General features: G+C 45.7%; 1 protein-coding gene across 3 annotated transcripts in view; it reads left to right on the top strand.

Moving 5' to 3' along the window:
• The window catches only part of LOC115247091 (leucine-rich repeat and immunoglobulin-like domain-containing nogo receptor-interacting protein 2), a 33,635-nt gene extending 12,468 nt beyond the window's left edge, over window positions 1-21,167 (top strand). The window contains exons 1-2 of one of the 3 annotated variants that reach the window (XM_029827568.1): window positions 16,511-16,718; window positions 17,955-21,167. In XM_029827568.1, coding sequence (XP_029683428.1) covers window positions 17,998-19,866 — 1,869 coding nt within the window. In that variant the 5' untranslated portion in view covers window positions 16,511-16,718; window positions 17,955-17,997 and the 3' untranslated portion in view covers window positions 19,867-21,167. Of the gene's footprint in view, window positions 1-16,510; window positions 16,724-17,954 lie in introns of those variants that run through there. The other 2 variants (XM_029827567.1, XM_029827566.1) reach the window with 2 other exon arrangements.
• Window positions 21,168-26,722: the final 5,555 nt, after the last annotated feature.

The following is a 26,722-nucleotide window of genomic DNA, read 5'->3' as shown; positions in this document are numbered from 1 at the left end:
CGGCCTGGATTATCCACGCCATAGGTGAGAGGTGTACAGGAGAGCGGCCTGGATTATCCACGCCACAGGTGAGAGGTGTATAGGAGAGCGGCCTGGATTATCCACGCCATAGGTGAGAGGTGTACAGGAGAGCGGCCTGGATTATCCACGCCACAGCAACAGTAGCCCCTTCGTTGACAATTTTGCTGCCTTTTTAAATAGACCCCATCTTTTTACACATCTTTTTAAACTCACTCCATTGACACCATCACTTCATACGGACAGAATCCCAGGACTGTTCCCAGACGCAACAGTGCTTTTATTGTTCCTATAAAAAGACATGATGAGCGCACGTCCGGCGCGGACATAAAGATGGCCGTGCTGAACGTGCGCTCTCTTTTAAACAAATCTTTTATAATAAACGATTTAATTTTAGACAGAAACCTTGATGGTATTCTTCTTACCGAGACATGGCTTGGCACTGATGCACCTGCTGTCCTCACGGAGGCTTGCCCCCCAGATTTTAACTTTTTATTTTCTACAAGGGGGGGTAGGAAAGGAGGTGGAACCGCTTCGATAACAAGGACCGAAATGTCTTCACGCGAGGTCTCTTTTAATACGTTTCCATCATTTGAGCATCATGCGTTTGTTTTTAGCAGCCCTCCTATTTTAAGCATAACAGTTTACAGACCACCCCAATACTCCACCTCTTTTATCAGTCAATTCTCGGAATTTTTATCAATCATTTATGCTAAATACAACAGGATTTTAATAACTGGTGATTTTAATCTACACCTCAACAACGCCTCGGACCCAGTTTTTTAAACTCAAATGATATTTTAGAGAGGCATCAGTCTGGTTTTAGGATGAACCACAGTACAGAGACAGCCCTTTTAAAGATTTTAAATGACATCAGGTGTAACCTAGACAACAAAAAGCTCACAGTGTTGGTTCTACTGGATCTGACCGCCGCTTTTGATACAGTAGACCACCATATTTTATTAAATAGACTGAAGAACCTGGTCGGCCTCTCTGGTACTGTTCTTAACTGGTTCACCTCCTACCTTACTGATCGAAGCTTCTTTGTAAGTATGGATACATGCTCCTCGAGAATCCATGAGACAAAGTGTGGGGTTCCCCAAGGGTCAATCTTAGGTCCAACTCTTTTTAATCTCTACATGCTTCCTCTTGGGGACATCATCAGGAGCCACGGCATCAGCTTCCACAGCTATGCTGACGATACGCAACTGTACATGGCCGTGGCTCCTGGTGACACAGGGCCAGTTGATGCCCTTTTTAACTGTATTCTAGATATCCAGTCATGGATGGCAGAAAATGTCCTACAGCTCAACCAGGACAAAACAGAGGTCTTAGTCATTGGTCCTGAAGGTCAGAGAGAGAAACTTTTTCCAAAATTAAAGGATTTTAAGCCATCTCAATCTGTAAAAAATCTGGGTGTGATCTTTGACTCTGAGCTTAGTTTTATTCCACACATCAAAACATAACCAAGGTGGGTTTTTACCACCTGAAGAATATAGCCAGAGTCCACCCGTTTCTCTCTCAGGCCAGCACAGAGGTGCTGATGCACGCTTTTATCTCTTGTGGTCTAGATTATTGTAATGCCCTGCTCTCTGGTCTTCCAAAAAAGAGCTTCACCAACCTACAATTATTACAAAACTCAGCTGCACGGGTGCTGACGAGGACCAGAGGGCGGGAGCACATCACACCGGTTTTAGAATCGCTGCATTGGCTACCCGTGCGTTTCAGGATCGATTTTAAGGTTCTTTTATTAGTTTTTAAATGTCTTAATGGTCTTGGCCCGACTTATTTATCTGACCTGCTTTTATTCTATCATCCCTCGCGGACTCTGAGGTCCTCTGGCACCGGCCTTTTAACCATCCCACATGTAAGCTCTAAAACGCACGGGGAAGCGGCCTTCAGTTATTCTGGTCCCCGACTGTGGAACAGCCTGCCGGAGAACCTCAGGGCCGCAGAGACTGTTGAGATTTTTAAAAAGAGGCTCAAGACACACCTTTTTAATCAGGCCTTTAATTGATTTTCTGATTATTTTTAATTTATTTTATGTCCTCATGCTTTTTTATGTCTTATCCTTATTTTACTTGACACTTTTACTGTTTTACTCCCTCAGTTCTTAGTCTCTCAGTTTTTAGTCTTTACACCTTTCATCTCATTTACTGTTTTAGTCTGTTTTAGTCTTAGTACTGTTTTACTCCCTCAGTTCTTATTTTCAGTTTTTAGTCTTTACACCTTTTATCCCATTTACTGTTTTAGTCTGTTGTAGTCTTAGTACTGTTTTACTACTCCAATTCTTAGTTCCTCAGCTTTTAGCTTTTATACCTTTTATCCCATTTACTGTTTTAGTCTGTTTTAGTCTTAGTACTGTTTTACTACTCCAATTCTTAGTTCCTCAGCTTTTAGCTTTTATACCTTTTATCCCATTTACTGTTTTAGTCTGTTTTAGTCTTAGTACTGTTTTACTACTCCAATTCTTAGTTCCTCAGCTTTTAGCTTTTATACCTTTTATCCCATTTACTGTTTTAGTCTGTTTTAGTCTTAGTACTGTTTTACTACTTCAGTTCTTAGTTCCTCAGCTTTTAGCTTTTATATCTTTTATCCCATTTACTGTTTCAGTCCTTCAGTTTTTAGCTCCAGTGTCTCCTCATGGTGTTTCCTCATGGGGGCCTGCCAGGCTGGGAGATGTTTCCGGTCTACCGCTGGGGGTGCTGTCCCATTGTCGACCCTGGCCTGGGTGGTTAGGGGGCTCTGTGCTTTGGTGTGGAGCCTCCGGTCTGTCCGGGTCGGGGTGGTCTTTGTGGCGGTACCGCCTGTAGTCACGGACCGTGACCTCCCTCGGCCTGGTGGGCCTCCAAAGGTGGCGTCTCCTTCGCCTCAGGTCTCAACTTCTCTAAGCTTGTTTGTGTGTGTGGGTGTGTGTGTAAGTGTGTTGTATGCATGTGTGTGTGTGTGTGTCCTTTTCTTGATTCTCTTGTTCTCTTTGCTGTTTTTATCCTTTGTGAGACACTTTGTGCTACCTAGCGTATGAAAAGTGCCATATAAATAAAGACTGATATTGATATTGATATTAACTGTACATGCAACGAATCTGCAATGGGCTCCAGAAAACAGAAACATGCTGTTTTGATTCTCGGAATTGAGCCAAGCGTTCGTTTACATAAAAGGTTTTATATGATTGTGTAGCCAGATTAGGGTAATATTTCTTCCTATTTCTAACCCTCTAACTCTAACCCTAACCCTCTAACCCCCTAACCCCCTAACCCTCTAACCCTCTAACCCCCTAACCCTAACCCTCTAACCCTCTAACCCTAACCCTCTAACCCTCTAACCTTAACCCCCTAACCCTAACCCTCTAACCCTAACCCCCTAACCCCCTAACCCTCTAACCCTCTAACCCCCTAACCCTAACCCTCTAACCCTCTAACTCTAACCCTCTAACCCTAACCCTCTAACCCTCTAACCTTAACCCCCTAACCCTAACCCTCTAACCCTAACCCCCTAACCCCCTAACCCTCTAACCCTCTAACCCCCTAACCCTAACCCTCTAACCCTCTAACCCCCTAACCCTAACCCTCTAACCCTCTAACCCTAACCCCCTAACCCCCTAACCCTCTAACCCTCTAACCCCCTAACCCTCTAACCCTCTAACTCTAACCCTCTAACCCTAACCCTCTAACCCTCTAACCTTAACCCCCTAACCCTAACCCTCTAACCCTAACCCCCTAACCCTCTAACCCTAACCCTCTAACCCTAACCCTCTAACCCTAACCCCCTAACCCTCTAACCCTAACCCTCTAACCCTCTAACCCCCTAACCCTCTAACCCTCTAACCACCTAACCCTAACCCTAACCCTCTAACCCTCTAACCCTCTAACCCCCTAACCCTCTAACCCTCTAACTCTAACCCTCTAACCCCCTAACCCTAACCCTCTAACTCTAACCCTCTAACCCTAACCCTCTAACCCTCTAACCTTAACCCCCTAACCCTAACCCTCTAACCCTAACCCCCTAACCCTCTAACCCTAACCCTCTAACCCTAACCCCCTAACCCTCTAACCCTAACCCTCTAACCCTCTAACCCCCTAACCCTCTAACCCTAACCCTCTAACCCTCTAACCACCTAACCCTAACCCTAACCCTCTAACCCTAACCCTCTAACCCCCTAACCCTCTAACCCTCTAACTCTAACCCTCTAACCCCCTAACCCTCTAACCCTAACCCTCTAACCCTAACCCGGCAGTTAGTTAGTGGGAGAATAATTGCTGGATTGTTTCGCCCTTTCTCTTAAACTTCCAAAGTGGCAGCTTCCTCTGAGGTGGCCCCACACATGAGCATTGTTGCACATTATTATTGTATTGTTCAGATCATTATGGGATTTCTTTCTTCAGCATTGTGATTTAATTGTTTTAGTTCATTCTTTCAACCCTTTAATGCCAAGGTGTCGCTATAGCAACCAGCCATTCAGATGCTGCTGTGGTGGAAGTGCCGACTGACCAGCTGATGGTCAGTAAACATCCTAAAGTTTTCATAATTCATGCGTGAAAAGATTACATTTCAACATCATATAGAACCGAATGGGAGAGTGACTACATGCCTTTAATGTTTTTAGACATTTTTAATGGCCATTAAAGAAAAGGGAAGCAGTTAAAGTGCACTCACCATTCCCCCATCAAGGAGCTCTGGCTGGATTAAAATTCCCAGAATCACCCACGATCCAGCGTCTCTCCATCCGTCCGTCCGTCTATCATAGAAATATTTTTTTCCATTTTCACCACAATTTCTTCACTTTTACTCGAAACAAATAGGGCTTGACAACACCAATATCTGACATCTTGAAAATGACTGTGGTGACTCCCCTGTCCTGGTTTATCCGGAGTCACGGTCACACTCCATCTTTGGGATATCTGCTCAAGTTTAGCAGATCTGCTTCGTTTGGCTGCAGCAGGTGCCGTCATTGACAGTTCCTGTGTGTTCCAATGATGGAATCTAGATGAGGAGCTTCAGGATGGATACATGCCACCAGTAGCTCTCCATCCTGCACATGAGCGTAGCTACAGAAGCCCCCTTGGTCCCTTGATTTGCAGGCATATGCTCAGTTTCCCTGAGTGCTACAGTTTCCTGATGCTGCAGATGACACAGGAGGGAGGATGTCTGGCTTCAGCAGCGGAGCTAAACAGCTAAATAGCTAAATAGCTAAACAGCTAAATAGCTAAACAGCTAAATAGCTAAACACCTAAACAGCTAAATAGCTAAACAGCTAAACAGCTAAACACCTAAACAGCTAAATAGCTAAACAGCTAAATAGCTCTTTAGAGCTGTTGATTTTTTGCTCTTTTCTCACCCGGACTACTTTTCCCCAAAAGAGCACTTCTTTAAACTTGTAACAGAAAGATAATTCAAAGCTCTTTGTGTGAGATGAGTTTGCCTTTGTGAATTCATTGAAATCCTCCCATTTCACACCGTGCACGGCATCGTGCAATATTTATGAGAAGACAGCAGCAAGGTTTCCAGTCCAGAGTTGGTATTAAACTGGCCTGAACCTCTCTCTCACACACACTTACACACGCACACTTACACACACACAATCATCTAGTGTAGTTACATTAAGTCTGCAGATACACTCTCAGGTGTAAACAAACCACAGTTTCTGACTCGGTCCTGTTGAGCCTCAGAGGCAGAAATCTACAACCAGAAGTGCAGACAGTGATTCTGAAGCTCCAGAACCACGTGAAGCAGAGATACAGGGCAGATGCAGAGATACAGAGCAGATGCAGAGATACAGGGCAGATGCAGAGATACAGGGCAGATGCAGAGATGCAGGGATGCAGAGATGCAGGGATACAGAGCAGATACAGAGATGCAGGGCAGATGCAGAGATACAGAGCAGATGCAGAGATGCAGGGCAGATGCAGAGATGCAGGGCAGACGCAGAGATACAGGGATGCAGGGATACAGAGCAGATGCAGAGATGCAGGGCAGATGCAGAGATACAGGGCAGATGCAGGGCAGATGCAGAGATACAGGGCAGATGCAGAGATGCAGGGATGCAGAGATGCAGGGATACAGAGCAGATGCAGAGATACAGGGATGCAGGGATACAGAGCAGATGCAGAGATGCAGGGCAGATGCAGAGATGCAGGGCAGATGCAGGGCAGATGCAGAGATACAGGGCAGATGCAGAGATGCAGGGGTGCAGAGATGCAGGGATACAGAGCAGATGCAGAGATACAGAGCAGATGCAGAGATGCAGGGCAGATGCAGAGATGCAGGGCAGATGCAGAGATACAGGGATGCAGGGATACAGATCAGATGCAGAGATGCAGGGCAGATGCAGAGATACAGAGCAGATGCAGAGATACAGGGCAGATGCAGAGATACAGGGATGCAGAGATGCAGGGATACAGAGCAGATGCAGAGATGCAGGGCAGATGCAGAGATGCAGGGCAGATGCAGAGATGCAGGGCAGATGCAGAGATACAGGGATACAGAGATACAGAGCAGATGCAGAGATGCAGGGCAGATGCTGAGATGCAGATGCAGAGATGCAGGGTAGATGCAGAGATGCAGGGCAGATGCAGAGATACAGGGCAGATGCAGAGATACAGGGATGCAGAGATGCAGGACAGATGCAGAGATACAGGGCAGATGCAGAGATACAGGGATGCAGGGATGCAGAGATGCAGGGCAGATGCAGAGATACAGGGCAGATGCAGAGATGCAGGGCAGATGCAGAGATACAGAGCAGACGCAGGGATGCAGGGCAGATGCAGAGATACAGAGCAGATGCAGAGATACAGGGCAGATGCAGAGATGCAGGGCAGATGCAGAGATGCAGGGATGCAGGGCAGATGCAGAGATACAGAGCAGATGCAGAGATACAGGGCAGATGCAGAGATGCAGGGCAGATGCAGAGATACAGGGATGCAGAGATGCAGGGATACAGAGCAGATGCAGAGATGCAGGGCAGATGCAGAGATACAGAGCGGATGCAGAGATGCAGGGCAGATGCAGAGATACAGGGATACAGAGATACAGGGCAGATGCAGAGATGCAGGGCAGATGCAGAGATACAGGGCAGATGCAGAGATGCAGAGATGCAGGGCAGATGCAGAGATGCAGGGCAGATGCAGAGATGCAGGGCAGATGCAGGGATGCAGATATGCAGGGCAGATGCAGAGATACAGGGATCCAGATATGCAGGGATACAGAGCAGATGCAGAGATGCAGGGCAGATGCAGAGATGCAGGGCAGATGCAGAGATGCAGGGCAGATGCAGGGATACAGAGATGCAGAGCAGATGCAGAGATGCAGAGAAGATACAGAGGTGCAGAGAAGATACAGAGGTGCAGAGAAGATACAGAGGTGCAGAGAAGATACAGATGTGCAGAGATACAGAGATGCAGAGAAGATACAGAGGTGCAGAGATACAGAGATGCAGGGATGCAGGGATACAGAGATGCAGGGCAGATACAGAGGTGCAGAGATACAGAGATGCAGGGATGCAGGGATACAGAGATGCAGGGCAGATACAGAGGTGCAGAGATGCAGACCACATTGGTGTGGTTTTTATTGGCCTGATTGCAGGTTTGATAGACTCATTCATGCACACTTTTAATTCCTGCACTAAACACACATTTTGGAAGTGTTTAGGCAAGACACAATCATTAAACCCTCAAAATATAATGGAAAACATAGTTGAATGAGGCCATTAGACACTATTTAAATTGCATAATATTATATGCTGCACACTCATAAAAAGTTGCTATTTTGTTGAAATTCATGCACAAACATTGGGTGTTGAATGAGCAGCAATGACGGACGTCATGTCCAACTTCCTGCCGTCTCCATATTTGGGCAAAGCATGCTAGCACTCATCTGTGAAAACGCAATCTTTAGTCTAGAAAATATTGTCTATAAACGTGAACATAAGCATAAATGTCCAGATGCTGAGGTTATGAAGCTTATAAAAATGTAATAAAAGCATGGCTGTGTACATGAAATCTGACTAACCAGCTCAAGTTGTATTTAATTATCCATCTGCTTTTAAATGTGATTCTTCACCGTCAATATTTTACAATTCTCCATGTGTGAATTTCTGTATTTCTGGGAAATCAATGAAATTGCCTGAACATTCAAAGAGACTTGGCTTGTTTGGGCCCCTGAGAGCAGAGCTTCAAGGTCTGTTTTGGCCCCTCTGACAATCTGCTACTAAAAATCTGAGACTAAAAATACCAAAGTAGTTCAGGTGGGATCTGGAGAACATGACGGAACCCCCGGAGGAGGAGCATTTGTGGCAGTGCTACCCAACCCCCCCAGACCCAGACGCTACATTTGAATGTGACATCAGATGGTATTGATGTGTGCAACATGTGGAGCTCCACCTGAGCACTTCCCCCATCATGTCCATCAATGGACTGATGCTAATGTTGCCTGCAGCGAGCATCTTCCTGAGCGACTCGGCTTCTCGGTGTCACCTTGGCCGTCGCACTGACTTGGACTCATTTGGGGGAATTCTCAGGGTGACAGAGGAGACGGTTAATCCATCAGAATCATTTGGTGACAGGCGAATCTGATAATCCCGCAAAGTTATTCAGTGCCACCGAGGATTGCCTAATCCTCTGCCGACGCCCAAAGAGACGATGCTAACTAAACGGCTCTCTGGGAATGATATGGCCACCGAGGGTGATGGTTAGGGTTCCTCTGTACATGTGGGATTTAGCACAGCCAATATTTGCTGATGCTCTGTGTACTTTGCAGAAAGCATCTGTTGAATGTCCACAAACATATTTGTGCGGTGAAACAGGTGTGTTGGGATGGGATCTAAAGGACACGCGGTGGACACTCTTGGATTTCTGAATTAGCGACGACGCCTCGTATAGGGGGGAAGGAGCTTAAGGGCTCGTTGGAGACCCTGTATGTTCCCACAGTCAGCACATCTGGTGATGGTCCAGTTGTTGGGATGGCCTGGTTAGCTTTCTCTCTGATAGCTAGAACTTTATCAGTGAAGAAGCTCATGAAGTCTTCACCACTAAGGGAAGAAGGGATACGTGGATCTAAAACACTGTGACTCTTGGTTAATTTGGCCACAGTGCTGAAAAGGAACCTGGGGTTGCTCTTATTTTCCTCAATGAAAGAAGAAAAATAAGCTGTTCTAGCCTTGCGGGGGGCCTTTTTGTAAACTAATAGACAGGTATTGTAAAAGAAATAATTTTTTGTTTAGCATAGATCAATTAAAAGAAGTAAGGTCAAGCAAGTTCATCTGATGATGCTTGTGCAGGTGCACGAGGTGTCACGAGGTGTAGAACAAAGACTCCTTAGAAATAATGAAGATGTGCGAGTCAGCAACCTTCAAAACGCTTCAGTTTGTCATGCTAACCTTGTGACGATGAAGTAAGCAGATGGAAAAGTACCGAGAGAAAGCGTAGCTGCTAAGCATTATAAAAGGGAGGTGTTTGTTCCAGTGGGCAGAGCTCTCTGTGCACGCCCTTGTTGCAGGTGTTCTGACTGACTTCAACTCTTCAAAGCAGCATTCTGACTTGGTGTTAACTGAAGAAAATCCTCGACAGTATGAAGGAATTATGCTGTGACTTTTTCCAAGTGCACATTAAAATGGTTCAGAATTTAAACGATTCTATGTGACAACATAATCGCTGTGGAAAAGCGCATGTTCTTGGTCGTCAATATTAGTGAAGCCAACACCACCACAGTGAAAGGAAAAACATTTTTGGAGTTTTATTATAGAAGAGACAGTTTCACAATTCAAAAATATTCCTGAACTTTAAAATATAGTAGATGGAAGCAGCAAATCAGACTAAATCATTAAGTGTAATCATTTTACTTCCTAGCCATCACATCTTTCCTAAATGTGTCTATTTCTGACAATCTAGCGACTCAGGTTTTGTCTGTTTATGATGTGTAGAAGTAGCCCAACTTAAGGACATAAAGGTCAGAGACATGTCGTTGGTATCCAACCATATAAAGTGCCTGAACATCAGAAGCCCGTTGTTTTATGCATATGTGCATTCTTTCAGAAGTGTCTTCGTGCTCACACTCCATCCAGAATCAGCTGGTCAACCTTCAAAAAGGATGACTTCATCAATACTTGGATCAATAGGGGCCCCGATACCCCCTCCCCGAGTTCTGAGGCCTACATTAATTCACCGAGAACAAAAGTCCATCCAACATCAACGGGACGCTTTAGTCCTTTGGTGAACACTTGACCTTTGAAGTACTGATAGCTCTGCTTTGGTTTTGAGAAAATTCATTGTGAAAATATGTTGAAAACATATTATATTTATTACCAATACAAGACACAGAGTAAGCTGAATATGAATTCCTGTAGTATTGCAGATTCTATGTGCCAAAGGATTATGAGGCCACACAAGTGTGCAAAAGCAGATCTCCTTTTGGGGACTGGGACTAGTTCCTTTGAGTTGGTTGTGGTATGCATGTATACCATGAAAAATGGATGAGTCCTACCTCCTGAGACTAAAATTAGATGGAAACCTAACACGGCAAGTGTCCTTCAAGTAACAACAAGAGACAGAGGGTGAGAAAAAGGCTGCAGTGCTTCAGAAGAAAAAACACGATTATTCCTTTTTGCATGAAAGAAAAGGCCACTAAATTCAAGCAGAGGCACCTTTGTTCCGACTTCGGTGGCACAACAGCTGGAACAGAGAGTGGACAAAAGCAGAAATGGAGAGTGTTGTATGCAGATTCTTTTCCCAATATAGCAAAAGATATGCAGTTCAAGGTGTGCAGGAGAGATTTTTATTCAGTCAAGGTTAAAATATTCATCCACATTCTGAAGCAGGTCCCCCTCCATGGACGTTAGCATGCGTCTCTGCCATGTGGCGAGAACAGACAAACTAACCTGAATGAGTGTTAGGGCCCACCTGTTAGGGCTGCCCACGAGTAAAAAAAAGGTAGACTTTTTACAAAATGTGCCAATCGGTGGACAAAAGGTCACTCAGCGTGCTTGTGGCCATTTCTTGACATTACAATTTGACTTTTTTGACATTTCAAATTTTTCTCAAACGGTATGATGAAGAAAATCTTTCTCCTGTATTTTTTTACTCACTTTACTTACGCTAACCCTAATACTCTGCACATTTTTAGTCAAGTAAAAGAATAGATTCACAAAAACTCAAAATAGGAACAGGAGAGGCAGGAGCAGGCCATGAGCATTTCATCTATTTAAGAGCCAGTAATTAGCTATAATTAGCTCTGGATCTGCTCGGTGTTTTGCTGCAGGTCATTCCACACCCACATTTGTGGTTCACCACATAGGTGACAGGGCTGGGAAGCAGAGGGTTTATGGTAGCAGGGACAGGACAGCGTCAGTGGTGATGAACCCTTGAGCAAGTCACTGAAGCCCGCCCACGCCCACGCCCACGTCCACGCTGGAAGAATAAAGAGAGACATTCCCAGGACTTCAGCAGCTCTGATCAGACTGTATTCGATCATTGCTGAAGTGGAAACTTTGCCTTCCTTTAAAGAAGCTGAGCCGAGCTTCATCCATTTGTTCCGGCAGGTTCCGGTCGTTAGCTTCTTGTGGTGTGCAGGCAGCTCCGTGAGTGAGTCTGGGGTCCCGCAGGTCCTCAGTCGAGCCAGCTTACATGAAAATACATTGCTTGGGCCACATTTGCTCATCGGTCCTGGATGACGTATCGTGGCTGCTGATGCAGCATTCAACTCTGAACGGAAGACCAAAGCTGCGTGTGCACGTGATCCAGCACCCTAGATCACCGACTCATTCTGATCCAGCGTCTGTTTGATCTAAACTAGGTGCCTTCAAAATATTGTGCTGCACTCTTTGGAAATTAGATTAATATGGACCCTTCATCCACGAAAAAAGTTCAGTTATATTTACAGTCTGACTTATTGTTTTAATTTTATTGCTCATTCGGTTTGACCCTTTTCCAAGAAGACTCTTCAACACAAAATCAAAAAAAAGGTAGATTTCATTTCTCTAACTTTAGTATGCATTATGAAGCTGTGGGTGTTATTAAATGGAGAAATAAACGGAGATTAAAAGGAGAATAAGATGATTGCAATTTGCAAAACATCTGCTACAGATACCTCAAGGTTTTACCAAAACTAGTCTTGTTTATGACAATTGAAACCTTTATGACATGCATGAAATGAGTAAATTATTCTCATTGCCAGACAGGTAAACTTTCATAAGAGAGAGAGATAAAATGGGGAAACATATACATATATAGGTCCAAAACTGTGAACTGAGCTCTACTAACCCTAACGCTAACCACCAGGACTGGCAATGATCATGCATCCCTGCTTCTGCTATACCAGGACATTACCCAGAACCCACTCTTTCCATTAGCACACTAGCATGAATTCATTCCAGAACGTTCCTTGTGAGCCAACAGTAATCCAACAACAGTAGACGTTGACCAAGACAGGGAAGAATTTTCATGGCTCCACAAGGTGCTTCGTCATGGCTGGTGGTGCAGAAAGGGACCGCTTAATTGGCACAGCTCAAATTCAACAGCACTAATTAACGAGCTTCCACTTCTGAGTCCAGAAATCCATCCTGAGAAGTCCACCGACATCTGGCATGCTGTAGGGTTAGGGTTAGGGTTATGCTGTGGGGTTAGGGTTAGGGTTATGCTGTGGGTTAGGGTTAGGGTTAGGGTTATGCTGTGGGTTAGGGTTAGGGTTAGGGTTATGCTGTGGGGTTAGGGTTAGGGTTAGGGTTATGCTGTAGGGTTAGGGTTATGCTGTGGGGTTAGGGTTAGGGTTAGGGTTATGCTGTGGGGTTAGGGTTAGGGTTAGGGTTATGCTGTGGGTTAGGGTTAGGGTTATGCTGTGGGGTTAGGGTTAGGGTTATGCTGTGGGGTTAGGGTTAGGGTTATGCTGTGGGGTTAGGGTTAGGGTTAGGGTTATGCTGTGGGGTTAGGGTAATGCTGCGGGGTTAGGGTTAGGGTTATGCTGTGGGGTTAGGGTTAGGGTTATGCTGTAGGGTTAGGGTTAGGGTTATGCTGTGGGTTAGGGTTAGGGTTAGGGTTATGCTGTAGGGTTAGGGTTATGCTGTGGGGTTAGGGTTAGGGTTATGCTGTGGGGTTAGGGTTAGGGTTAGGGTTATGCTGTGGGGTTAGGGTTAGGGTTATGCTGTGGGGTTAGGGTTAGGGTAATGCCGCGGGGTTAGGGTTAGGGTTAGGGTTAGGGTTAGGGTTATGCTGTGGGTTAGGGTTAGGGCTAGGGTTATGCTGTGGGGTTAGGGTTAGGGTTAGGGTTATGCTGTAGGGTTAGGGTTATGCTGTAGGGTTATGCTGTGGGGTTAGGGTTAGGGTTATGCTGTAGGGTTAGGGTTAGGGTTATGCCGTGGGGTTAGGGTTATGCCGCGGGGTGGGCGCCAGACTACAGAACACAGTTTTCTCTTGAGGGATGAGAAAAGCATTAAACTATCACAGGAGCAGTTTTACATATTCTTGACAACTCTTCAACTCAAATGACCTGATCATCTGCTCATAGCCCATGTTAGCATGAGCACCGGATTCCATAGAGAAAACAGGAAGAAGGTCTGTCATGTGCTCACAGCGAGCCCCTACAGGTGAACGTGTGCTCACAGCGAGCCCCTACAGGTGAACGTGTGCTCACAGCGAGCCCCTACAGGTGAACTCTGTCGTGTGAGATTATTCCAGTGCTGCTGCCACTGTAATTATCTGGAAATGAACAAAGCAGGACTTTCAGGCTGTCCGGGGTCTTTTTCACAGGGAAAACAGCCAAATTAACGGGTTCTGCTGACTATTGAGAACTCCACTGATTCAAAGTGTAAAACGGAAATCTTAAATACATTGTGCTTGTTTCTAAAATGAGTAGTCGTGCCAAAAATGTGCACTCAATTCCTGAGCAAGGGTGTTTGTGGATGTGGAATAAGCTTTACTGCACAGAATGTAATAATGGCTTTCCAAAAGAGCCGACAGCAAAATAATTGCATCCATGTTGATGACTAAATCTTTGTGTATAGGGAAGGAGAATTTATGCCCCAGACAGTTATCCAACCGCACACGCCGTGGTGGCTGTGCTATTAACGAGGCTTTCTTACCACAAATGCCCCCTCCCAAGGATGAACTGCCCATGCATGTATGGACATCTTAAAGCATAAAGCAAAGCGTCTGGCAGACAATGCATTATTAATTCATAATTTATTTTGTGCCAATCGATGCCTTTTTAAAAATTCATCAATACAGTGCAATTAAGTGCTTCTAGGGCTGAACTGTGTTTGTTCCGACCACTGCAGGAGTTTTGGAAAGTGGCGTGATGAGGGACAGACCCACAGATTTAAAAGAGCACATGCAAAGGCCCTGTCTGGGTGTGCCCTAGCCCTAACCCTAACCCTGTCTGGGTGTGCCCTAACCCTAACCCTAACCCTGTCTGGGTGTGCCCTAGCCCTAACCCTAACCCTGTCTGGGTGTGCCCCAGCCCTAACCCTAACCCTGTCTGGGTGTGCCCTAACCCTAACCCTAGCCCTGTCTGGGTGTGCCCTAACCCTAACCCTAGCCCTGTCTGGGTGTGCCCTAACCCTAACCCTAGCCCTGTCTGGGTGTGCCCTAACCCTAACCCTAACCCTGTCTGGGTGTGCCCTAACCCTAACCCTAGCCCTGTCTGGGTGTGCCCTAGCCCTAACCCTAACCCTGTCTGGGTGTGCCCTAACCCTAACCCTAGCCCTGTCTGGGTGTGCCCTAGCCCTAACCCTAACCCTGTCTGGGTGTGCCCTAACCCTAACCCTAGCCCTGTCTGGGTGTGCCCTAGCCCTAACCCTAACCCTGTCTGGGTGTGCCCTAACCCTAACCCTAGCCCTGTCTGGGTGTGCCCTAGCCCTAACCCTAACCCTGTCTGGGTGTGCCCTAGCCCTAACCCTAACCCTGTCTGGGTGTGCCCTAACCCTAACCCTAACCCTGTCTGGGTGTGCCCTAGCCCTAACCCTAGCCCTGTCTGGGTGTGCCCTAACCCTAACCCTAACCCTGTCTGGGTGTGCCCTAGCCCTAACCCTAACCCTGTCTGGGTGTGCCCTAACCCTAACCCTAGCCCTAACCCTAACCCTGTCTGGGTGTGCCCTAACCCTAACCCTAGCCCTGTCTGGGTGTGCCCTAACCCTAACCCTAGCCCTGTCTGGGTGTGCCCTAACCCTAACCCTAGCCCTAACCCTAACCCTGTCTGGGTGTGCCCTAGCCCTAACCCTAGCCCTAACCCTAGCCCTAACCCTAACCCTAACCCTAGCCCTAACCCTAGCCCTAACCCTGTATCCACAGTCACAGTTTCTGCTCCATCTGCCCTCCTATGCTCTCACACCGACTCACGGCTCGCCCTACAGCCTCTTTCTGCAAGGCTGTCAGATGTTCTGCAGGTTCACTGACTCCGATCCTATTCCCAACCAAATCCCAAAATGCTCAACCCTGTAGGCTGCCCTTCTACATGACCCATATCAATGTTAACATTGACCCAGAATTCCATGAGATCCTTACAATGACACATCTGTTGCTACGTGTTTCTAAAATTATGGAATGAAAATGCTTCTTGGCTGCAAGTCATTCAAGAGATGACCACTTGAGCCTTTGTGATTCATTGGTTTCAGAGCTGTAAATAACTGGCCTATGAAGAGTTTGAAGCCAGATGAAGTGAGAAATATGTTAGAAATATGTGGAAAAGAGATGCTAACGTGCAAATTTTGAATAATACTGTTACAAATGTCTTATTTGTATGAAAGATATAGATGGTGATATCAAAGATGAGCATATGGAAAACATACAGTACAGTTAGCTGCCATTGTTTAGAATCCATATTTGTTCCAGACCAAGAGAGATAGATCACTTCATGTATTCTTGGATTTAAGCACTGCTGCCGTGATTTGGGCACATCTCGTCTGCGTTGGGGTTCGGATCTGCCCGATCCAGAGCTCTGACAGATCGCCCAACTCGTACCCATCCCTACTGCAGCAACACACCGCTGCACTGGAATTATTAAAGAGAGGGCAGAGGAGCACAGGCTGACACATAAAGGCTGGCTGATAAATCCACAAAGACGGAGGCAGACTTGAGGGTGGATAATAAGGTGGAGGCCAGAGATAGTTACCAGAGCAGCAGATGGATGGGCAACGCAACAGGCTGACAAAGAGCACGGCAGCCTGGATGATGGACTGAGAACAGGCTAAACGAGGCTCCACAGCACCAATCAAGCCAAATTTCCTGGGTTATATTCAATTTGTTTGTTTTCTCCGCACGTGGAATACACACCCATGAAAATACGCCTTCTATTTATTCTATTTCTTCTGCCTTTTTCATGAATTTGACTGGCAGACTACACAGAGTGGATGGGAGAAGGGTTTGCAGTTGCTGTGGCAACGGCCTGCTGTTAGAGGCTACATTCCTGGCATCTGATGGTTCTGCGTTGCAATCGATAAGAAACCCCCGCCTGCAGGGCCTGATGAGCAGGCTGGCTCTTTTTCCTTTTTTTTGCAAGGCCAGTCTACAGCACGGGTAGGAATGGCGTTCCATGGAGGACGTGTCAACAGGAGGAAAAGGAGATAAAGACTAGGGGCGGAAAAGCAGTGAAAGAGGGGAGATGTGCAGATACGATATAACCTGCCGACCAGGGCTCACGAGTGAAGGAGAAAGACTAAATGTGGGCTGTCAGACGTCTTCTTCTTCATTTCAGCTATTGGTTTTAATGCCTCTATCAAAGTAAGGTATGTGCTCCATTGTCTGCTCATCTTATTGGCCATTGGCTCCTTTTAATATTTCCAGTGTTTTGTCTGAGTGCATTCAAATGTCTTCTGCCCACTGATGTGTCTTAGCTTTTCACAGAGCTAATTGGCTAAGATAGCCGCGAGCAGAATGCAGACGCTGTTGGTAATGAGGCCGTTCCAGTCAGCCTCTCGCTCTACTGAGCTATCTGTCAATGCAACAACCTGTGGCTGCTGGGACGTACTTTTCTGGGAAGAATCACCACTCTCCATTAAATCCTAACGCTTTTACCTAGTAGTCCGCTTGCTTTCCCTCATTATCCTGTTGTTAGCATGTTGTCACTGGACAGACCCACCGATGAAGAGAGGTTCTTAACTGTACCTTTGTTCAAGGAGCAAACTATGAAAATGCTTGAAGAGAGCCATCGGTTTTTGTTTTCTGTCAATTTTATTCATTTTTGCTATATAGGAATGGTTGCTGTTCATAGAATAAAAGCAGCTGACAAGGAATAGGTCTTACTTCATTTACACGAAGAAAATTATCTGAATTCTTCTGGTGGAAAATACTATATCTTCTATTTGCAAAACAGCCTGAAGTAAAAATGTATGAAATGATTCAAGAGCATATAAATGCCACAGTCATATCAGATCTAGCCAGTGAGATGCACCTTCACTGTGTGGAAACACATAATGGCTGAGCCATCAAAAGATGGTGCAATATTGCCAAGAAAAGCACAAAGTCAAAGCAAGACTAATCTAATGAGATGCTTTTGGTATTTAAAGAAGTGCTGTTGATGCCTTTAAAATGGTCTCCAGCCTTTACTTTACACAGCAGGAGTGTGGAATGCTGTCTTGAAATACAAATGTGTTGTATTAAATCATATTGTTGAACCCAGCCTCCCTAGCCCTCACTCTCAGTGTCACACTAGTATCTCTCCTGTGAATATATATAATATATAATAGATCTCTCCAGAGTCGCAGGTGGGCCGGCAGCAAATCCACATCGGCGTTCACTGCAACAGGCTGCACGCTAACGAGGGTCATTTCTCTGCCGACACGTCCTGACTAAACATTCCCAGTTAGCCTGCAGCCTTTCTCCCTCACACAGCCATGAAACGTCTCTTCGTTAAAGTGGTAAAGGTTAACAACGCTACAGTGATGATAATGAGGTGACAGACTGAGCACAGTTGCATTTGGAAATTTCTAAATCTTGTTCCTGTACAATGTCTTACAGAGCTTGTTCGTGATGGTGGACTGTACAGACAAGAAGTTGTGCCATGACGGAGGGCAACGTGGGTAAAAAAGACATGAGACACACAGCCCAGAACCACTGCCACCTCTTCTTGGGCGGGGCCTTGCTTCTACTCCTGCTCAACCATGTCCAGAGCTGCCCTTCCCGTTGCGACTGCTCGGCCCAAAGCAAGTCAGTTAGCTGCCACCGCAAGCGCCTGCCTGCGATTCCCGAAGGCATCCCCATTGAGACACGGGTCCTGGACCTCAGCAAGAACAAACTGCGCATCATAACACCAGACAACTTCTCTTCATTTCAGCAGCTGGAAGACTTGGATCTTAGCGACAACCTCATCAGTGTAGTCGAGCCGAGTTCCTTTCGTTTCCAAGTGGCTCTGCGTGCACTCAACTTTCGCAGTAATCTGATTCAGCTAATTCCTGTCGGTGTACTGTCCGGACTGACCAATCTCAGTCGCCTGGACCTGAGCCACAATCGACTGGTGGTTCTCCTGGATCACGCCTTCCAGGATCTGAGAAAGCTGACAAAGCTCGAGGTGGGTGATAACGAACTTGTTTTCATCTCTCAGCGGGCGTTCACTGGGTTACTTGGACTGCAAAGTCTGACCCTGGAACGTTCCAATCTCACCGTGGTCCCCACCGATGCGCTGGGACATCTGCACAGCCTGGTCGAGCTGCACATGCGCTACTTAAGCATTGGTTTTCTAAAGCCGTACTCATTTAAGAAGCTGTTCCTTCTTCGGCATCTTGACATTGATAACTGGCCCTTGTTAGAGACTCTGCCTCCATACTCACTACATGGCCTCAACCTGACATCACTCTTCATAACCAACACCAACTTGACTACCTTTCCTGGTGCAGCTCTGCGCAGTCTGCCCTACCTCACACATCTTAACCTGTCTTACTGCCACATCCAGTATATCCATCAGGGGGAACTAGGCCAACTGCCACATTTGCTAGACCTTCGCCTTCAAGGGGCTCATCTAGTTTCTATTGAGCCCTCTGCATTTGTTGGCCTGAAATCTTTGCAACTTTTAGATGTTTCACAGAACCGACTGGACTCCTTGGAGAGGGAAGTGTTTGCCTCTCCACAGAGCCTTCGGAGGTTGTGTCTGGGTGGAAACCCGTTGGTCTGCGACTGCCGATTGCTGTGGCTGCTCAACAGCCACAAGCCACTCTCGCTGAAGCTTTTAGATGAGCAACCTCAGTGCAGCGCACCCGAGCACCTCGTGGGGAAGACTCTTCGTGACCTCAAGGAGCCTTTGGTGTCTAGGTACATGACCTGCACAAAGCCACGGATAGGACCCAATACAACACAATCGCTGATGACGGATGAAGGACAGCCCGCCCACCTGAGCTGCATGGCCGAGGGAGCACCCCGTCCATCAGTGTTCTGGATCACACCTCATAGACGTCACATCACAGCAAAGAGCAGTGGCAGGGTAGAAGTCCAACCGGATGGCACCCTGGAAATCAAAACAGCAGAGCTGCATGACAGCGGGGTGTACTATTGCATTGCTAGCAACCCTGCTGGCAATGCAAGCCTGTCAGCTTCGTTAGCTGTTAAGAGCTCAGGCATTGCAGACAGAGCTCACTATACCAATAGGAGCTCAAATTACCTGACAGACTCCAACAGCACAAGGGGGAACGGGACTGTACTGTACAACATGACAGTTCCTATTGATATTAAGACCATCATCATATCTACAGCCATGGGCTGCCTGTCCTTTTTAGGTGTGGTCATCTTCTGCTTCCTGCTTCTTTTTGCCTGGAGTAGAGGAAAAGGACGTCACAAAAACAACTTTGACATCGAATACGTCCCTCGTAAGTCTAACGGCACCGTAGCGGAGGTGACGGAAACAAGCGGCCCAAGACGGGTCAACATGAAAATGATCTGAAGACAGTGCAGATTGGTGCAAACATTACAACAAAATATCCACATATCAGCAAAAACACACACACACACAACAGATTTTCTATGACAAAGTGGATTTGTGACAAACGAAAGTGATGTACTATTATAGTGGGTGTCAATATGACAGTGGTCTAGTGATACAGTGGGCATGTGAATATTAAAGTGAAGTCGTGAACATGTCTATATGAAATGATGTTCTCATACAGTACACCGAGTATAACACTATAATCAACATATCAGTATGAGAGTGAAATAGGCCAGTGTTTCATGGTGGGATGAATGACACTTGTGTCAACTGCCGAGACATGGATGTGATGGAGGGAGTTGTTGGGAGGGGGCGCGACATCCGAGTGGGGCGAGAGCCATTTAACACGTCAGTAAGCTGCTGTATGGATGCTACCTTCATGAGAGTGTGTGTGTGCGTGTGTGTGAGCGCATTGGTGTACGCATGTTGCATTTGTGCAATCCTTTGTGCATGTGCACGCACTGCCTTTCTTCTTGGACGGATTGATTCATGTAACTGATTTGAAAGTATCCCTACAGTCCCCAACAGAATAGTCGCACTGCAATAGAACAAATGACCATCAGGAGGGCCACATTTCACTAATCTTTACACTTTCAAACCACATCCTTGTTTCACTGCTGTGACCTCAGGTGGGAATTTGTTACAGAGAGAAAGTTTAGCTCGCACGGCCGCGGCACTGTTGTCCGGCAACGCTCGTCTTGAGAAATAGCACCGGTGGGTAAAGGTGGTTCTGGTTAGCTCTGGTTAGGGTTCTGTCGAGATGGCATGTTAAACCCATCCCATAGTGCAACAAATCATTGGCAGATTTCCCTGTCAGACAAATCCCGGGATGTGATATGAAAGAGTGGATAGCCAGACATAGTGCCAAAGGCTGAGCAGCCTGTGCACCGTTTGGGAGCAAAGCAGCTTTGACTTTTGCAGATTTATGAGTTGAATTTCTCGTCCTCTCATTTTTCTTGATCACCTTTTAAACCTTGTGTGTCTGGATCGTTCTCCAAAGCACTGGATATTTAATCGATGGCAGTTAAAGTTGTGGTGAAATATTGTATTATTTGTTTCTTTATTAAAATATTTACTTGAAACTGTTTTAAATGTTTGGGGGGGGCAGTAAAACAAGGGCAACTCTTTGTGATGCAGGAACGTTGGGTGTTAACTTGTGTGATCTTGTTGTGATAAAATGTTCAAGGTTGTAAAAAGTGTTTTCATAATACAAATTTATTGGTATATTTTCAAAAATGAAATAAACATTACCTATACCCCTGAAATTGGAGTTCATTTGGTTTTAGTCCCGTTTTGAAAAGCTCCAAATGAACTTTGTCTGATTTGCATCTCACACAGCTTCTTTGTTCCCAGTCTTCATTGAATAGTTCTGCTTCGTAATCTGCCTCATTTCTTCTGCACTTGTGACAAAACAATGCAGATGGTTCCCTTCCTGGCCCGCGGCTCCCTGCCTGGCCCGTGGTTCCCCGCCTGGACCGCGGTTCCTCTCACAGGTCTAGGTTACTGCTCAGTTTCTGAGCTGACACCCAGCAACACGAGGAACCCTGCAGTCACCTGTGTCTACATTTACAGAAGAAATGCTCAGTAGCCCTTTTCTTCACTGACTATCTGATAAAAGAAAATGCAAATTTGAAATGTTGCTATGTGTTAATGGTGAAATGGTCTTTTGTGTCGTTTTGTATGCAAGGATTGGGGTTAGGGTTGGTGCACCATCGATGTCGTTTGTGGACGGACATCCTGCAACATGACGCTTATGGATGATTCATGGTCTTTTATGTTGTTCAGAAGGTATTAGTTCCATCAGGGGGAAAAGATCCAACTAACACTGGGCTGATGGGCTCCTTCCCAGTGGAAACTCAGCATCCAGGTTTGGTGGCACTGAAGAAGGCATTAATGCTCAGGACCTTGTAGCTTGGCATGAATCATGTCTCCCATCATTAAAGATGTTCACAAGGCATCTGTCAGAACAGACCCAGCCTCATCAAAGAGAAGCAAAGTGAAACTGGGCTGGCTGCTCCGCTCAGCTAATGGAGTCTGTAGGATGAGCCATGATATGTGGAGATCTCCGACACTTCTGATGGACATGAAAAGACATTTTCTGTTAAGGTTGCATGAGATCCTCCTTTTTCAAGTGCTCCTTACAGTAAGGTTGCCCGACAGGAGTTCAACAAGAGTCAAACAACAGTTTAGAGGAGCTCTGCCCACACATCCTCATGCGGTGGCACGACTGGGCCAAACCTGGACAGATGACAGTCTTGATCATGATCATCTTACTGCCTGGCTACTCCTGACGCTGCTCCCTCTATGGTGCATGCCCTCATGTCACCTGGATCAATCTAAAATATTTGGCATCCACCGTAGCGGCTCTCCATTTGTCCCAGGTCTCACTGGTGATGCACCAACAATAATGAAACGTCAGTCAGGAACCGAGCCGCACAGCCGGTAGGTCCAGCCCACACAAGACCCACCCAGTGGAGAGCTTGGCAGCCTTGAACAAACAAGTACTTCCTTCTTGGGGGGCATTATGGGCACCTGAGCACATTTATCGTCCTGATTAAAACTGCCAGAGATGAAATGCAGCATCGCTCCAAACAAAGGTGGGAAGGAAAAGTTGGATTTCTAAACATCTCCAAGGGACAGTGAGTGTTCACAAAGCACAGAGCTGACACAAAAGGTCAGCCATATTTCAAGTCATCAATAAAACACAGCCAAGAAACGGTGGCGCTCGTGTTGAGAGGAAAGAGGGCAGGATAATGGATGTCAGAAGCTCTGGCACTTTTTCTTCAAATAATAAGTGATGATGTCGTCTAGAGTGGCATGGATGTGTTCGGAGTCATCCCGAGTGTCTCCCTCCCCTTCTGTTTCCTTCCAGGCTGGGCGGGGCTGCTTCCAGCTTCACGCCCATCTTGAGATCGACACACCTGGGACTCGTCTCCAGTTCATCATCCACACCTGCCTCCTGCTTTAACAGCCCGCTCCACCTTGCAGCCTGGTGCAGCCTGGCTCCTGAACATGTGCACACACACGTTTCTTGATTCCCGTTTTGAGGTCCGAACCGATTGTCAGTTTGTCAGCTGATTTTAGTTCCGGATTGTTAAACATGGCTTCATAATCCTCTGACACAAGATTTTAAGATTTCAGAAAATGAAGAAAAACAAAGTGTGGCTCAATTTGTGTATCGCACATAGAAAATGAGCATGTAAGCTTTTTTTCCTTATTATTTCTGGATAATGTATAGAAGTATTCTCCCCTGACTAAATTTTTTTTTTTTTTAATTCTGTCTCTTTAAATTCTTTTTGGTAAAGATGTGTTTTCTTTTTCCTAATGAAACAGCACCATCAGCTCCATTTAACCTCCTTCTGGCCAAACGTGTGCACGGCCCAATTAAGACGCAGCTTGTGGCAAGTGTCAGCAGAAGGTGCGATATGAAAGATGAGCACAATAAAAGAAAGTCCTCTCCCAGTGCTGCACAGGCAACCCCCCCAGGCATTGAACCCACCCATTGTTCACCCCCACGGTGCACTCTTCTCATTTTACAGCCTTCTCCACAGCGTTGGAGCAGCGAGGAACGGAGGAACGGAGGAAGACCCCCCCAACAGTACAGATGTGTGTATAAAAAAGTACCCTGGAGGCCACCAGCATGAATGTTCTGAACATTCCAGTCAGGGAGGGATTATCCTTTGGGCTTCACTGGCAACAGGTGGAGCTTCACAGAGGGAAGCTGGTTCATGGTGAAGGATGAAAGATGTCAGGAAACATGTCAGTGGATCTCATCACTGTTGTTCTAGCTGGCCATGAATTATGATGGCCACAGATGAATTATGATGAGTGATTAATGTTGCAGCGACGGCGCTGCCCCATTTCCTCCCACAGACACTAAATCACAGAGGAAGGAATGCTGGGCGTTGATTCATTCAGACATTAATCCTCCATACAATAAGCATTGCAGTCAGCATTAAATAGGCATTGTTCAAATTCACTGATTCACTGGTGTCTACTGCAATGAGTCAACATTTAATTCTGGGTCCAGGGAGGGGCTCCCCCTTTATAGCTGCATGCAAAAAAAACTGAATTTCTCTCTGTGGAGACCTTCACAGCCAAACATGCCTAAAGTCCTGACTCTCAGCCCAACACCAACCTAAAACCAGTTCTATCCCAAACCTTCAAACCATCCATCTTTACCCTTAAACAGTCATTTAGAATTGTGTAGGACAAAGCAAAATGACCCCCGCCTCACAAAAACGTACACACACACACACACACACACACACACACACACACACACACACACACACACACACACACTCTTGGCACCCAGAGTGGAGACGTCCAATTACTATGAGACTGGAAGGTGGGAGATAAACACACGAGATCGTCAGTGATTAAAGTTTCATTTGCTTTTTTTTCCCCTCAACCTGAAATCCTAAACTCTGAAATCCACATGTAGATAACAGATCTGTTATCAGAGTGTTAAATCTGTATTTAAACTTGCAAAACTTATGAAAGTGGCTTTGGTACCCGCGCTCATGGATCTGGGAATCTGAGGTCCCACCTGAGGCTGAATCTCCATGTGGGCACATTGTGACGTGCAAGTGTGGACCACAACCAGGAGATTTACAGGTGAGCAGTTAGCTTAGAAGCATTTCTGAAGATAGGATCATGGCGCCTGCCCTGTTTGTGGCACATATACGATAGCAGAATGGCTGGCACGACTCTCGTCAGGCATCGTTTAATTGCGTACACTCACTGCGTAGGTTTGGCATCATTCTGAAGGAATTAAAAAGGAGTATGGTCATTCATACGGTAGTGTTGCATAATCTTAGTATCAAAGAGGCTAACAGTAGTGTTCCGTTTTCCCCACGGAAAGGGTAACTTGGTGTCCAAACTATAAGGATATTACTCTATTCAATTTTTTCCCACTTTTTGTTTTTATTTCCAAAGTGCAGTGAGCAGGTAATAAACATGAAATCAGGAAATCAAGGTTTCACTCGTGTGCATTATAAGCACAACTTTCCAGCATTTACATACACATTGCAATATTAAACAGCATTACACCAGATGTTTTAAAATACGACTAATTCATTTTGTATCCTGATCGGGCATAAAAGTTAAATAGCATGATGTCAGTGAACAAATGCATTTTAAATACTTCACACATATTATGCATCATATTCAAATATCAAACATCAAATATCAGCAGCAAATGAAATCTTGAAACACATTAATAACATTCAAAGTAGCAAATCCCAAGCATTTATGTACGTCTGAAAGGCAAATGTGATATAGCCCAGCAGCCCCAATAGCCTCTGTCTCTCCAGAGGAAACACAGCTGGACTACAGCTCCCAGAAACCACTGGGCAAACCAGGAAGTGGACATCTATGCTACAAGCTGGTCAAACAATCAAACATTCCAAAGCAAGGGAAAAAGCAACCTGAACAAACATTTAAAGCTTCAGAAAGACGGTCAAACACCAAATCCATCTCCATTAACAGCATCACAATATCAATATTTAAGTTTAGGAGCATGGAGACAGTGAGAGTGACACAAGTAAACCAAACAAACCCAAGACTTATCCAGAACTTATCATTAGCTTTACCAAGTAGACCCAACAGCACCGCAGGAGCCACCATGACAGCAGATGACAAAGCCAGCAGAAAGTAAGAAACCCAATAAAACTCACCAAGCAGCCGACACCAGGTGAGAATGTGGACAGGTAGCAACTGAACTCTCCCGCTCCCTTTAACCAGTCAGAAGGGTCACATGGGCACAAAGTGCAGATGCTACTTAAAGTGAGCTCATTCAACTAGCCTAGCGACCAGGTAGGTCTTGGCTTTTTAGTCAATGAAACCATTTTATCCCTTAGACAGAAATAATTAAAGAGAAATTAAAGAAGAATTAAAGAAAATTAAAGATGAAATAGGAGAATTCCACAAAACACAACAAGTAGAATTTGTCTGAGTTTAATCAAAGATTAACTGGTGAGCACCGTTGTGGGCTAACAAAGATCGCTCTGGAAAAAACAGACCAAGGTTGCCACTTAATGGTGTCTGAAAGCACAATGGTGATGAGGGCAACAAGGGCTAAATGAACCCCTAAAGAACAATCAACACAGCCCAGGAGAGCACAAAGGTGAGTCTGTGAACTGGGTGTTAAATCACCCATATTAAAGAATAATATATTGATGCTGACTTTAATGGGCCTCAAAAAATGGACCAAATTTTAAGTCAAAGGTTGAATTGTGGAGACAATGGATGTGGACTTTCATGGGTGTATTAGTAACTCGGGTTAGGCTTGGTGCTGAGGGAATAACAGGATCACCACCGACGTGTGTCCACACATGCAGATTCACACCCAGTGCATCAAAATGCCTTTGAAATACTAAAATGTACGAGCGTCCACTGAGACCTTTCAGTCCGACACAATGAGGCACAAACTTTATTTTTTTTAAAGAATTCCCATTTATCTGAGGGAACACCAGCAGAGCCTGGGTCTCCCCAAACTGCCATCAAACATGTCATCTGCTGCAAGGTCATTAGGAAAACATCCCAGTTTATAATCTCTGGTACAGTGCTACATGCTAGTCTCAAGTATTAACCTTTAAACTTCCAATAGTGATGATTACAACTGGGTCCAGAAGTCTGCTCTGAGAAATGGTTTGATAAGTTAGACAAGGCTTGTTCACGACATTTATGAAAAATGGTATTAAACGCTTCAATTTCAAGTTATTAATTAGCTGGTCATTCTGCCTCAGTTAAATGATCAGATTACAGAGTAGTTTGGGATTAATCACAATTTTAAAAGGAGCCATTATTC

Source organism: Takifugu rubripes, chromosome 2, assembly GCF_901000725.2.
Source record: "Takifugu rubripes chromosome 2, fTakRub1.2, whole genome shotgun sequence".
NCBI lineage: Eukaryota > Metazoa > Chordata > Actinopteri > Tetraodontiformes > Tetraodontidae > Takifugu > Takifugu rubripes.
The sequence above is the reverse complement of the archived record's forward strand: the minus strand, read 5'-3'. Positions and strand labels throughout refer to the sequence as shown.